At 37.2% G+C, this 13,143-nt stretch overlaps 1 protein-coding gene across 6 annotated transcripts in view; it reads right to left on the bottom strand.

The window, feature by feature from the left end:
* Positions 1–13,143, bottom strand: part of iqsec1b (IQ motif and Sec7 domain ArfGEF 1b) — a 434,251-nt gene that overhangs the window by 7,054 nt on the left and 414,054 nt on the right. For 5 of the 6 annotated variants that reach the window (XM_055648194.1, XM_055648197.1, XM_055648195.1 and 2 more), the window contains 6 exons: positions 11,256–11,285; positions 8,946–9,071; positions 2,710–2,809; positions 2,447–2,608; positions 2,012–2,188; positions 171–220 (listed from right to left, as the gene is read on the bottom strand). In XM_055648194.1, the coding sequence (XP_055504169.1) occupies positions 171–220; positions 2,012–2,188; positions 2,447–2,608; positions 2,710–2,809; positions 8,946–9,071; positions 11,256–11,285 (645 nt within the window). The remainder of the gene's footprint in view (positions 1–170; positions 221–2,011; positions 2,189–2,446; positions 2,609–2,709; positions 2,810–8,945; positions 9,072–11,255; positions 11,286–13,143) is intronic. The other variant, XM_055648198.1, reaches the window with a different exon arrangement.

The raw sequence follows: 13,143 nt of genomic DNA, 5'->3' as shown, positions 1-13,143 counted from the left end.
TGACAAGAAGCCTGACTCTGCGAGCATTAGATGCACATGGCAAGCAGTTCACACATGCATTTCTATGTGGCAGGCAGGCTACTTATTGGAAGAAAGCAAAAAGATGCAAAACAAATGCTTTAAATATATACATTATACATCCAGCTACAGAGCAATTACTTCCTACTTACTTCCATATTGCTGTCTAGCGATCCTGCACTGCTGCGGCGCCCACGCTTGCCTGCCCAGGACATGCAATACCAAAGATTAGAAACCAAGAATTAACCCAGGGGCTACATCCTCGTACCCAATGTACATTGACTGGTCTCTGTACACAGTAGAAGCTCAGCACATCTAACTGGGAACCAGCAGGCAAATTTGAAGGAAACTAAGCAGCATATTATGGGACAACGGCTGTAGGAATTCTATTTTTTTTTTAAAGCTTTAAAGTAACAATAGCTCATTGTTATATTTCATCATTGATTGAAAAAACAGCATTTTAAAATGAAATAATTCAAACAATTAATGCTATTGTTCAAGAATTGATTTCTAGTTATAATTCATACAAATACGGGTGTATATTGTATAAAAACATATACTGCAGATGTAAAAAGAAAAATAACTTGAGCAACATGGGTAATGATTATTTTATTACCAATGGAAACTACATAAATGACTAGCTTTATCAGCATTTGTGGATAGGTAGAAGCAACAAAATGAACACGTTGTTAAACTCTTCCTTAATGTGATCTTGCACTGAATTGTTCAAAGCAGCATCCATTTATGAAAAACTGGACCTCAAGTGGATTTCATTTTTCTACTCTAGGATAGAGCAATGGCTAGTAGGAAACTGGTAGCACCCAGGTCAAATGGTGAAAGATGAAAGAATCTCTTCTATAGAGATGCAAATCCAATCTTATAACCAATGACCTTGCCTAATCATGTTATGTTTTACTGAATATGGAATGTGGAGAGCAGAACATTCTGTGTTAATATTTTTCTTTAACATCAGAAGTGTTTGAATTGTAACAGATAATGATAATTTCAAAGCAGGTAAATTGTGATCCCGGACTAAATTGGGCAAATAGTCATTGCTTCATTAAAACCTACAGATAAAATATTTTTGAATACAAGAATACATCATATGACAAAATAACAATGCAACATCCAGAATTAAAATCAACTTTGAAAGAGAACAAACAGACTTGAGACCAACATTACTTAGCAAGCTGCAACTGAATTATTGCCAATGAGTTCACTTTGATTTAGATTTGCTATTGCACACTGTCATTCTCCACATTAAACAAAACAATACACTTGAGCATGGTTGTACATGTACTGATCCACGCACAAAATACAGGGAATTTCTTGTTGTGTACATTGCAGAGTATTCTCTTCACCCTAGATGTGATCCATTCCATGCTGATTATTTTTGACTCAGTTAATCACACGATGTTCTAATTTCACAACAGGTTATTTTTCTGATCAGACCAATGATTACCAAAAGTTACACAATTGAATAGTTTGCTTAAAATATACATAACTTTGAAATGTTTAAACTGGATAATACTCTCAGGCAGTATTAAAGTTATTTATATTCTCCGATTAAAGTTTGGGTTCTTCATATGACTGCAGCACAAATATGCTTAAAAACAGTTTTAATATTTGCATAAAGTCAAAAGTAATCTGTAGTTTACAATATTGTAAATATGTTCAGAACATTATTTGGTGTTGCTCACAAATTGAGTTCCGCATTTGCTAAAGATAAAATTTGTATGAAAGATTAATAAAGTTAATACACAATTTCAAAGCCTGAAATGCAATAAATTCTCCTCTCAATAAACTTGAAAGATTGCAAAAGTTTATTCTACAATTGACATTCTACAAAACTAAAATGGTGTATTATTTTGTAGTCCAACTTCTGTCAAAACCGAGAAGAGTCTCCTTTATTTTCACCTGATCAAGTAATATTACAATTATATTTAGCATAACAACACAAAACAAAAATTGAAAGTAATTGCCATCACCATACCTGCTTCTGAAAGGTCCCTGAGCGAACTGCTTAGGGCTGTCCTCTTTAAACCTTCCCCAGTGGTATAACTATCATCCAGACTGGTCCTGCTTAATGTACCAATACCAGGATCCTTTTTCAGGCCTGATAGTTGAGAGATACTTGGCCGTACAACTCCTTTTTGTTTTTCTAATTCAGCTGAAGATAAAATGTTCAATTACATTTCCTTACAGTCCATGATGAAATTGTATCAACAAGAGAAATCATGAGAAAATATGATTGTTTTGGTTTTGTAAGACTACTATGTTCAAATTTAAATGAAACTTTCAACATTTAAATATTTCTTAGTCAAGGAGGTGTTGCAATTTAAAATGGAAACAATATCTATTGAAGCTCACATCTTAATGTAAAAATTGAAATCTAATTCAAGACTATTTCAAACAATTTTGTACTTACATTCTATCCTGTACTTTTCCATCTCTTGAACTTCTGCAATAGATTCACGAAGATCATCTGTAAATTTTTTACGATCCTGTGGATTGGGGGCGTTAAAATTAATGAGAACTTTGATGTCAGCACCTGCATTAGCTGAAGTAAGTCGGATTCCATTTGGGTAATCTAAGAAAAATATAAAACAATTTAATATTTTTTATCCTTTTGGAAGGATTTATGTTAGAAATATTTATAAAATGCAGATTGAAAGTTTCTTCATTTCTTACACTGATTTTCAAAAAGGAGAACTTGTATCCCATACAAGGAAAAAGATTGCCGGAAACTGTAGGTCACTGAATTTTTCTTCTTTTGAAAGATCTTTGTAACCTAGACAAGAAAGAACTTAGGTTACACACCAATCATACATAAGTAAAAACATATACATGATTTACTCAGAGGTGTGCAACAGTTAACTATTAAGTAATTCGTACCAGCTCTTCAACTCACTTCGGGAAGCAAACATTTGAAAACTAGACATATTTATTCACGTTAACCTTTCAAAAGTCTTAAATCAATTAAGAATCTACTCTGATGTCCATGCATTCCTCATTTAAAATGTCTGCATGGACATGACTTACATTAATAGTCTAAAGTCCATTTGGAGATTAGCTTTGTATAAACACATAGCCCCAATTAGTTTAGTATACAGATACAGCATGGAAACGGGCAGATGGACCCACTGAGTCCATGTTGACCACTAATCACTTCTTCACAATGGTTCTATATTATTCCCACGTTCTTATGGACTCCCTACACACTAGGGACAATTTTACAGAGGGCAATTAACCAAACTCACATGTCTTTGGAATTAGGAAGAAACTGGAGTACCTGGAGGAAACCCACAGGGTCACAGGGAGAATGTACAAACTCCTCACAGATTGCACTTAAGGGTTAGGATTGGGTCTCTGGCATTGTGAGGCAGCAGCTCTCTAAGCTGCTTCATAGTTCCGCCTCAAAATTCCCAATTGTCTTGTGAAAAAAATTCTATTAAAAAATTCTGAAATTCTGCTATATTATTTATTGACAATAACAAACGCTATATTAACAATGAACACTATTAATATAGTGTTCACGAGGAAGTTTATCATGGAAATTCTTTGGTTTAGGTTTATTATTGTCACGTGTTCTAAGGTCAAATGAAAACCTTTTGTTCAAGTGCTATCTATTTCAAATCAGATAATAATATACATGATTCCACTCAAGCTAAATGCATGTACAAAGGATAGAATGAAGAGAAAGTAGAAGACATGGGAGATACTGGGCCAAATAACTATTAGCTTAGTCAGGGGCATGAAGGGTAAAATATATTGGGAGAGAAAAAGAGCGATTTTAGATAGATACATGAATCAGAAAGATTTGGAGGGACATGACCAAAGCAAACAAATGGGATTAGGTACGCAATTTGGTCGCCATGGTCAAGTTGAACAGAGAAACAAAAGAACTAGGTGATGGATGTACTTGAGACCAAGATTGACCAGGAGACGACATTGGTTTGGGTGTTAAGAATTTTGAATTTGAATTTCTAGTTTACAGGAGTTCAACACTGGAACAGCCAAGTCTGGAAGGAAGAAAGACATGGATAAGGATTTGAGCAGTAGATTTAACAGGGCTGGAAAAGGCAAATTTAGAGATAATTTGGATGCTAGAAATGAAACTCAATCCGTGATCAGGTTCCTTCTGATTTACCCTGTTCATAGATGGAGGGATATAGTTATTGACGAAGAAACAGAATTTGTAAAGTGAACCAAAGACATGCAAGGCATCACCCACACCTACATGTTCACAATAAATTAATCCCACTGTAAATTAATGTCAAGAAAATATATGTCATGCCCTCTTCTCAATCTTGCTTGCAGTAACATTACATGTCACATTGGGCAAGCGTGGTGGCACAGCGGTAGAGTCGCTGCCTCCGTGCTGTCTGTAAGAAGTTTTACGTTCTTCCCGTGATCTGCATGGGTTTTCTCCGGACGTTCCGGTTTCCTCCCACACTCCAAAGATGTACTGGTTTGTTGGCTGATTGGCTTGGTAAGATTGTAAATTGTTCCTAGTCTGTGTAGGATTGTGTTGGTGTGCGGGGTTGCTGGTCGGCGTGGACTCGGTGGGTCGAAGGGCCTGTTTCTGCTCTGTATCTCTAAAATAAACCTCCAACAAAAGACTCTTACCTAACAGGGTTAATCTACAGGGCAAGTGATAAATTGTTTTGCCTTTGTTGTCTCCAGTTTAGAATCAAGATCATCCAAACTGAGCCCAACTTTAATCAATGATTTTACAATTACAGATGAAACTTGCATGTGTGCACAATTAGAGACTGGACTCAAAGTCATCATTGACCCCTTCATTGAAGCATATGAAAGGATGGACCTTACCCTTAAAGACAGATGCGCTACCATCATATCCCTGCTACACAGCACTGTATTTTCCACCCCTTCCCCCCACCAATAATCAAAATCCACAAAGAGACCCAGGAGAACATGGTTCAATTTCTATATCTTAGGAGCATCTTTCAACATTATAAAACATTAATACAAGATTCATTACTGGTCTAATCCATCACCACAGCCTTCGCCTAAAGGAGGGAAAAACATTTGAAGATTACAGCCTCAAATCTCATAGTCTAGTGAACAACAATGATTCTGCCTGTCTGTATAATTCAGAGCAATGGCAACTTCAGAGAAAAGATAACTGCCATCAGAATCTGGGTGTCCTTGTTCATCAGTCACTGAAAGTAAGCATGCAGGTACAGCAGGCAGTGAAGAGAGCTAGTGGCATGTTGGCCTTCATAACAAGAGGAGTTGAGTATAGGAGCAAAGAGATCCTTCTGCAGTTGTACAGGGCCCTAGTGAGACCACGCCTGGATTATTGTATGCAGTTTTGGTCTCCAAATTTGAGGAAGGACATTCTTGCTATTGAGGGATTGCAGCGAAGGTTCACGAGGTTAATTCCCGGGATGGCGGGACTATCATATGTTGAAAGAATGGAGCGACTGGGCTTGTATACACTGGAATTTAGGATGAGAGGGTACCTTATTGAAACATATAAGATTATTAAGGGATTGGACACGCTAGAGGCAGGAAACATGTTCCCGATGTTGGGAGAATCCAGAACCAAAGGCCACAGTTTCAGAATAAGGGGTAAGCCAGTTAGAATGGAGACGAGGAAAAACGTTTTTCACCCAGAGAGTTGTGAATCTGGAATTCTCTGCCTCAGAAGGCAGTGGATGCCAATTCTCTGGATGTTTTCAAGAGAGAGTTAGATAGAGCTCTTAAGGATAGTGGAGTCAAGAGATAAGGGGAAAAGGCAGGTACTGATTGTGGATGATCAGCCATTATCACAGTGAATGGTGGTGCTGGCTCGAAGGGCCGAATGGCCATTCCTGCGCCTATTGTCTATTGTCAAAGTTGGCACCTAAAGCCTCTGGAGAATTACCATCAATACCGGCTCCACAAAATCCTTCAAATCTAAAGTCAGGGTAGGCAACTCATAGTCAGCATCCTCTCCCAGGCTAACTGCCCAGCGTTCACTCTCTGATCATGGTCATGCTGTAAGAATGTTCTCAAATTCACTTTGAACAAAATGTAACAGTCACTAATCATTAAATCCCTGGAAATTCATTAGTCAAAATGAAGGAGGAGCATCATGGAAAGCACTGAATGCAAAGCATCTTTGACAGGAGCAAACAATAGAAAATACAGACAACAGTCAAATGTCTGTAGGTCCTACACAGGACTCTTGCTGTCCCAGAACCCATACAAGCGATTCACACCCATTCCAGAAGGATTAGCTATGTAGCAGCAGGCCAATAGGAACTTCTCAACAAAACAGACTCGCATTAGATTAGCATTTCAAATGATTAATTTATCGTGAAGTTTCTTCTTATTCTTCGTTAACAGAAATATTGACTTCATTTTTCATGAATATTGAATATGATATTAAGGTGATCAAAAATTAATCCACGTTTAAAAGACAAGATTAATTGATAATCATAAATAAATAAATCTTGAGGAAACACTCATCATAATGTCTTAGAAATATTGACTTCAAAATGGAGGTGGACCGGCCAAATTTTGTGCCTTCCACCACAGTGATGAATGCTGTGGTGGATGTTTGTGTTAAATTCTTATTGTGTTTTGTGTGTTCTTTTTCATTGTACCGCTGCTGGCAAATTCATTTCACTTGCACTTTATGTGCAAGTGATGAATAAAATAGATTGATTGATTGATTGAATGCCATGAGTTTGAGAGTAATATGACTTAAATACTCAACTAGAACCTTCAAGTATAATGAATGCTAATTATCAAAGCAGAGAGGGAGAGGTAATGAAGATACAACAAACTAATGGACCAATCATGCTGTCTGTCATATATTCTGTGCACAGTTGGTCAACGGTAGAAGTCCTAAATATGCTGGAGGTCAGACACTGGTGGGATCCAATGTTGGACCCTGCAGCTCCAGCTGCATTTTAGAATTGATCCTCTGATTTGTGCCTGAGAAACTGGCATAGGAAAAGATGGACCTGTGGCTAAAGCTAAGTATAGATCAATGTTTTGCTCACTTCACTTAATTATTTATATATTTTAATTATGTTTTTCTATATTGAACATGTTTTAATTATTTCAATTTATGAGAGTAGTTTTTGAATGTCTAAACATTCGGAGATACAGTATTTGATGCCTATTCGGCACATGGAGCATTGTGGGACTTTGCCACATGTAGAGAGCCAGCTGTTCACCCCTGGCATCTGGTCAAAGTCTAGAGAGATGGGAATTGTTGGCTCAGGTGCGTGCAGCAGGGAGAGTCCAGGAGAATCCAGCACAGTAGACAACTAAGGATCTAATCAGAATGACCAATTTAATTTTGTAAAGAAAAAAGCACGAATAATGTAAGGTTATGGTATAAATCTCTAAAAGTTCACCCCTTCGCCTCAACTGCAGGGAAAATTGCCCCGAGGCCTGTTCAATCTCTCCTTTTAACTCAAACCATCCAGTCGGAAATATTCCTGTGAATCTTTTTCTGCACCTTATACCGGTTTATGAAATAATGAGGGCCAGAGATAGGGTAGAGACTCACAGTCTTTTTTCCAAGGAAGGGGAGTCTAAAACTTGAAGGCATACATTGAAGACGGGAGAGGAAAGATTTAGTGGACCTGAGGAGCCCGTTTTCCTTCCACAGAGGGTGTATGGAACGAGTTGCCAGTGGAGGTGGCAGAAGCAGAAATAATTATAAGGTTACAAAGACATTTGGACTGCTTAATGAATAGGAGAGGTTTAGAGTTTTGTGACCCAGACATAGGCAAATTAGATTAGCATAGATAGGCAACTTGGTTGGCCTGGATTAGTTGGCCCAAAGGTTCTGTTTCTGTGCTGTATAATGCCATGAATCTGAAGTACAGTAAAATAAATGAACAGGGCCAAAATCCTGGACCTTTTGGCCTACACCTTAGAGCTTTAAACAAGGTAGATATTTTTAATTTAATTAGTTTATTATTGTCATGTGTACTGAAATACAGTGAAAAGCTTTTTTTGCACGAGATCCAGTCAAAGAAGACTATATATGATTACATTAAGCCATCCATAATTGCATTAGCTTTGTTCGTCGAGAATTTACCAAGTTCCATAATGGTTCACATAGACTAGAAGGCAGCAAGTATAATTTTCCTGTTAATGAGGAAGAGAGAAACCAGAATAATTGCAAACATTCCATCAGTAAGGGAAAATTGCTAGAACCTGTTACTGAGTATGGGGTAAGAGAGCAGTAGGAAATGTGCGATTTTAGGTCCAGGCAAAGTCAAAACCGCTTTCAAACAGGGAAAATGGTGTTTGATAAATTGGGTTATTTTAAACCTATAAGCAAAAGGTTGGCATGTTAGAACCAGAGCTTAAGTTTTCGGAAGCATTCTGCTAAGGCGTTACATGTTTAGGGGTTTTAGGATTGGGGTGATCTACGAGCACAAACTGGGAACTAGTTAATGAACAAAAAAACAGAATGAAAGGTTAACACTCCTGCAAGTAGTGTTTGGGTCATGGTTAGTTATGATCTATATCAGTATCAGATGAAGGGACAGAGTAAATATATCCATGTTCTGATCATACAAAGTCAAATGGAATAAGGCAAAAAAAAGTTTCATTCAAAGTGGATGAAGGTAGCATGTGGAGTGTGATGAGGGAAATTGACCACTTTGATAAACAGAATAGAAATGCTGAATGTTTCCTTTTACCATTGGATCCTTATTTCGAAACTCAATCTAAAAGAGAATGAATTTACTTTAGTTTATGCAAACAAATCTAAGAAATACAGACAAACAAATTATGCCTCAATCAGGCAAAGGAAAACATATCTTTACAATGCATTGCGTTGAGGAATACATTTTATGACATGTATTAATGACATGCTGGCAAAAATCTGGCGTTTAAAGTAGATCTTACCATTCAATGCACATTTGATTAAGTAATTAATTACATACCACAAGCAGGTCATTAAATAAGAAGATTTCTCGCTGGTGTAAGCCAAGTTTCTGAGGCTTATTTGGATCTGGAACCTCAAATAATCGGCAATAGCAGACTAATCTTCGATGGGGTAGTGAAAGTACCTAAACAATGAAGATCAGTAGAGATATTCAATCCAGCAATACTGTCACCAAGATGAAGAAATATGATTCAATTAACCTGGAGCAGCTTAACTATTTTTTGTGAAGATTTATGTTCAATGAACATCAGGCGCTAAAGTACATTTAAAACTTAAATGTTTGACAAGTGAAATACGTCTTGCTCTTACAATCTAAATCTCTCAACAGTAAATGTATCACTTGTCAAGTTTATGTTGTAGAGTCACAAAATATGAATTAGCATGAAGTGGTTATGAAATCTGAGGATGCAAACTCTTTCAGATATCAATATTTATCCTTTGCCAATTTAAAAAAAGTTTCTGAATACATGTGCTTTTTTCCGTTAGAAGTCACCAGCTTGCTCTTTCATATTTTAGAGTTTGACTTCCAATATCAAACAATGAATAAAATATTATTCTATTAAGTTGGAATGTGCCTTTTTAATATACTATTACATGCAAACAAATCTTTCCTGCACTGTGTATATTCTGAAGTACATCTTTGGCCAGAGGATAAGACCCAGGCTATTGTAAGAACAATGAAATAGTAAATAAACATTTCGGGCAAAGCTCAGTGACAATGATTTATGAAAGATGACTGTTCTGTACTGATGTGTAGGAAGGAACTGCAGATGCTGGTTTAAACCGAAGATAGACACAAAAAGCTGGAGTAACTCAGCGGGTCAGATAGCATCTCCGGAGAAAAGGAATAAGGTGACGTTTCGGGTTGAGATCTTTCTTCAGACTGAGTGTCAGGGAAAAGGGAAACAAGAGATATAAACGGTGATATAGAACAAACGAATGAAGGTTATGCATAAAAGTAACGATTATATAGGAAACAGGTCATTGTTAGCTGTGGCCAAGGTGAAACCAAGTATGGACAATGAGACGCAACAAGACAACTTTGAAGCTGGTACGACATGATGAGATATGAAATGTGCTTCCTCCAATTTGCGTTGGGCCTCACTCTGATAAAGGAGGAGGCCTTGGACTGAAAGGTCCGTGTGGAAATGGGACAGGGAATAAGTGTTGGGCAACTGGTTGCTCGACCTGAAACGTCAACTATTCCTTTTCTCCAGAGATGCTGCCTGACCTGCTGTGTTACTCCAGCTTTTTGTGTCTATGTTCTGTATTGATATTGGTTATAAAAGATTATTAGCTCCTGCTTACAAATTGATTACCATTCACTTTAGAGTGTAAAAGTACCCATCGTCTACTTCTTTCTTCTTCTCGATGAGAAGAGAGTGCCTAAGAGTTTGCTTCTTAGAGGGACATTGGGCACCCAATGGTACAATTCACAGGAAAGCATCAGATTCACCACAGCATCATAGCTGATAATTATTTTTTAACAATACAATAAAACAGATCATCTGATCATTATCCTATGGAAGCATATGCTATAGAAAAATTAGTTATCACATTTACTCTATCACAACATTGACTTCTACACTGACTTTAAAGCATTCAGGATGTCGTGAGGTGGTGAAACATGTTATTTGAATGAAGGTATGTTCTCCCTTAATACACATTAAAACTTCACTTTCCTGCTTCTTCAATCCTTACATTTCACAAATGCTAGATATTCATAGCATCCATATACCATCCATAATATTCTCTCATCTGACCCCTTAGCCCAACTTTGATCTCTGATATGATACAGAAGCAATACAATTACTCAACTTTCAGCTTGTGAAATCAAAACAATAGTTATTGTTACCCTATCCCCTGATTCCATTTCTCTCTCCCTCTATGGATCACTGCCACGGGATTACAAATGATCATTTGCAATGTTGTCTTGCCAATGGGTGACCTGACTAATCATCTATTCATCACTAATTTTCACTTCTAAGGCACTGCACATTTCTGCTCAATCCTCAGCATAACTTTCATCCATGCCTACATTACATTTTAATTTCCCATTAAATAGAGTAGTATGGAGGTGGGGAGTTTAACTATTTAGTCATGTGCAAAAACAATAATAATATCTCAATGCATAACATTAATAGAAGTTGGAATTATGTTCATCAATTTTTCAGAATGCAAGATAGATTTTCATTGTTGCACCTGTAGACTTTAAAACAAATCAGTATTTTAAAATAAAGGTTGGTGATACTTTGTAGGGACATTTAAATGCAAACTGTTAACAATATAAATGAAAAGTTGTACTTACACAACCAAGTCCATGATGCAATGATCCAATCTACAGGGAAAGATATATGCAGTTTATTAAACTTTGGAAAAAACATTAGATTTCAGAGTGAATATGGTGCTGTAAATGAATCCTCCAGAAAATAGAACCTTTCCATGCAACGTACATCAGTGGACTGATTGCAAAACTAGACTTTTCTATTAAAATGATTCCAAGCATATCTTGTTTTTTCCAAACTGTTAAATTTCTTCTTGTGATGACTCATACAAATGTAACTGCCCAACAGCTTCAATAATTTCCATCATGTCATTATTACTTCCCATCAACGAGAATAGATAAAAAGGGATGAAATGTCAGCTGATATTTTTAGATTATAGTATGTTAACAAAATTCATTTCAAGCTTCATCCCCTCTAGTTCAGACAAGTAATTTTTTATCACTATTATTTTCTGCACCAGGAGATAAAATGGCAGGACAGGGGCAGGGACTATGCCAAAGTTTAAGAAACAATTAGACAGGTGCGTGGATAGGACAGGTTTGGAGGGATATGGACCAAATGCAGGCAGGTGGGACTAGAGTCACTGGGAGATGTTGGCTGGTGTGAGCACATTGGGCCAAAGGCTTCCATACTGTATCACTCTATGACTCTTTGACGAAGTAAAACATCTAATTGAAACCTAGATAAGATTGATTAATTACAAGGAAATAAAAACAACTTTGTAAGTTAGTTAACCAGATAGACTTTTATGACAGCCTATCATTGCCACAGCCACTATTAATAATACCTGTTTTTAATACAATTTTTCAACTTTAAAGAAAAATCTGGATGAATAAATTTAAATCCTTCATCTGGATAGATTTATGAATCTGCATTGGAATAGATTCCCTAGAGTACCAGTGACATAACCACTATTCTACAATTCTCATGCTCTTTCGACAAGGAGTACTATTTACAATCTAGAACATACAATAGTACAGCACAGGAACATGCCTTTCGACCCACAGCGTCTGTACTGAGCATGATACCAAATCCAACCCTTATCCACCTGTACGCAATCCATATCCCTCATTTCCTGCATATACATGTGTTTATGCAAAAGTCTCTAAAATGCCACTATCTATCTGCCTCCACTACCACCCCAGGCAGCGTGTTACAAGCACTAACCACCTCAGTGAAAATAACCTTGCCCCAAACATCTCCTTTAAACTTTGTCCCTCTCACTTTAAAGCTATGCCCCCTAGTATTTCATTTCTCCCGTCCTGGGAGATAGGTTCCGACTGGCTAACATTTCGTTGTCTCTAAATGCAACTAATTCATAGTTTGAAAGCGGTATTTTCTTACCGAGAAGACTCAAAGCTGGAAAAAACAGATGAAATGAAGGTTCAGCTGCTCAGCTACCAACAATATTTATGGTGAGTGACCTATGACCTGGGCATGCGCAGTCAGATTACCAAACTCGCTTATAAAGGAATCAGCTAGGTTTATATTCCTCAAAGGGCCTGTCCGTTTTCATCTTTTAAACATACATATGCTTCCTTTTTCTTTTTGACCAATTTTCCAACCTCTTTCCCTTACCTTGCCACCCTTTTTTCTTCCTTACTGGAACAAGCCAGTCCTGAACTTTGATCAACTAGCTTTTAAATAACTCTCATGTATCAGATGACAACAAACCCAATAACAATTTACTCTCCCCTAGCTCCCGTCTAATAATGTTGTAAACTCCAATTAGTTCCTTCCCGCAAGATCCAGTCTTATCCCTATTCTAAACAATCATTCAATTTATGGAAGGTAGACAAAAATGCTGGAGAAACTCAGTGGGTGAGGCAGTATCTACGGAGCGAAGGAAATAGGCAACGTTTCGGCCCGAAACATTGTCCATTTCCTTCGCTCCATAGGTGCTGCCTCACC

This window comes from Leucoraja erinacea, chromosome 16 (assembly GCF_028641065.1).
Source record: "Leucoraja erinacea ecotype New England chromosome 16, Leri_hhj_1, whole genome shotgun sequence".
NCBI lineage: Eukaryota > Metazoa > Chordata > Chondrichthyes > Rajiformes > Rajidae > Leucoraja > Leucoraja erinaceus.
Note: the sequence above shows the minus strand (reverse complement) of the source record. Positions and strands in the feature narration are given on the sequence as shown.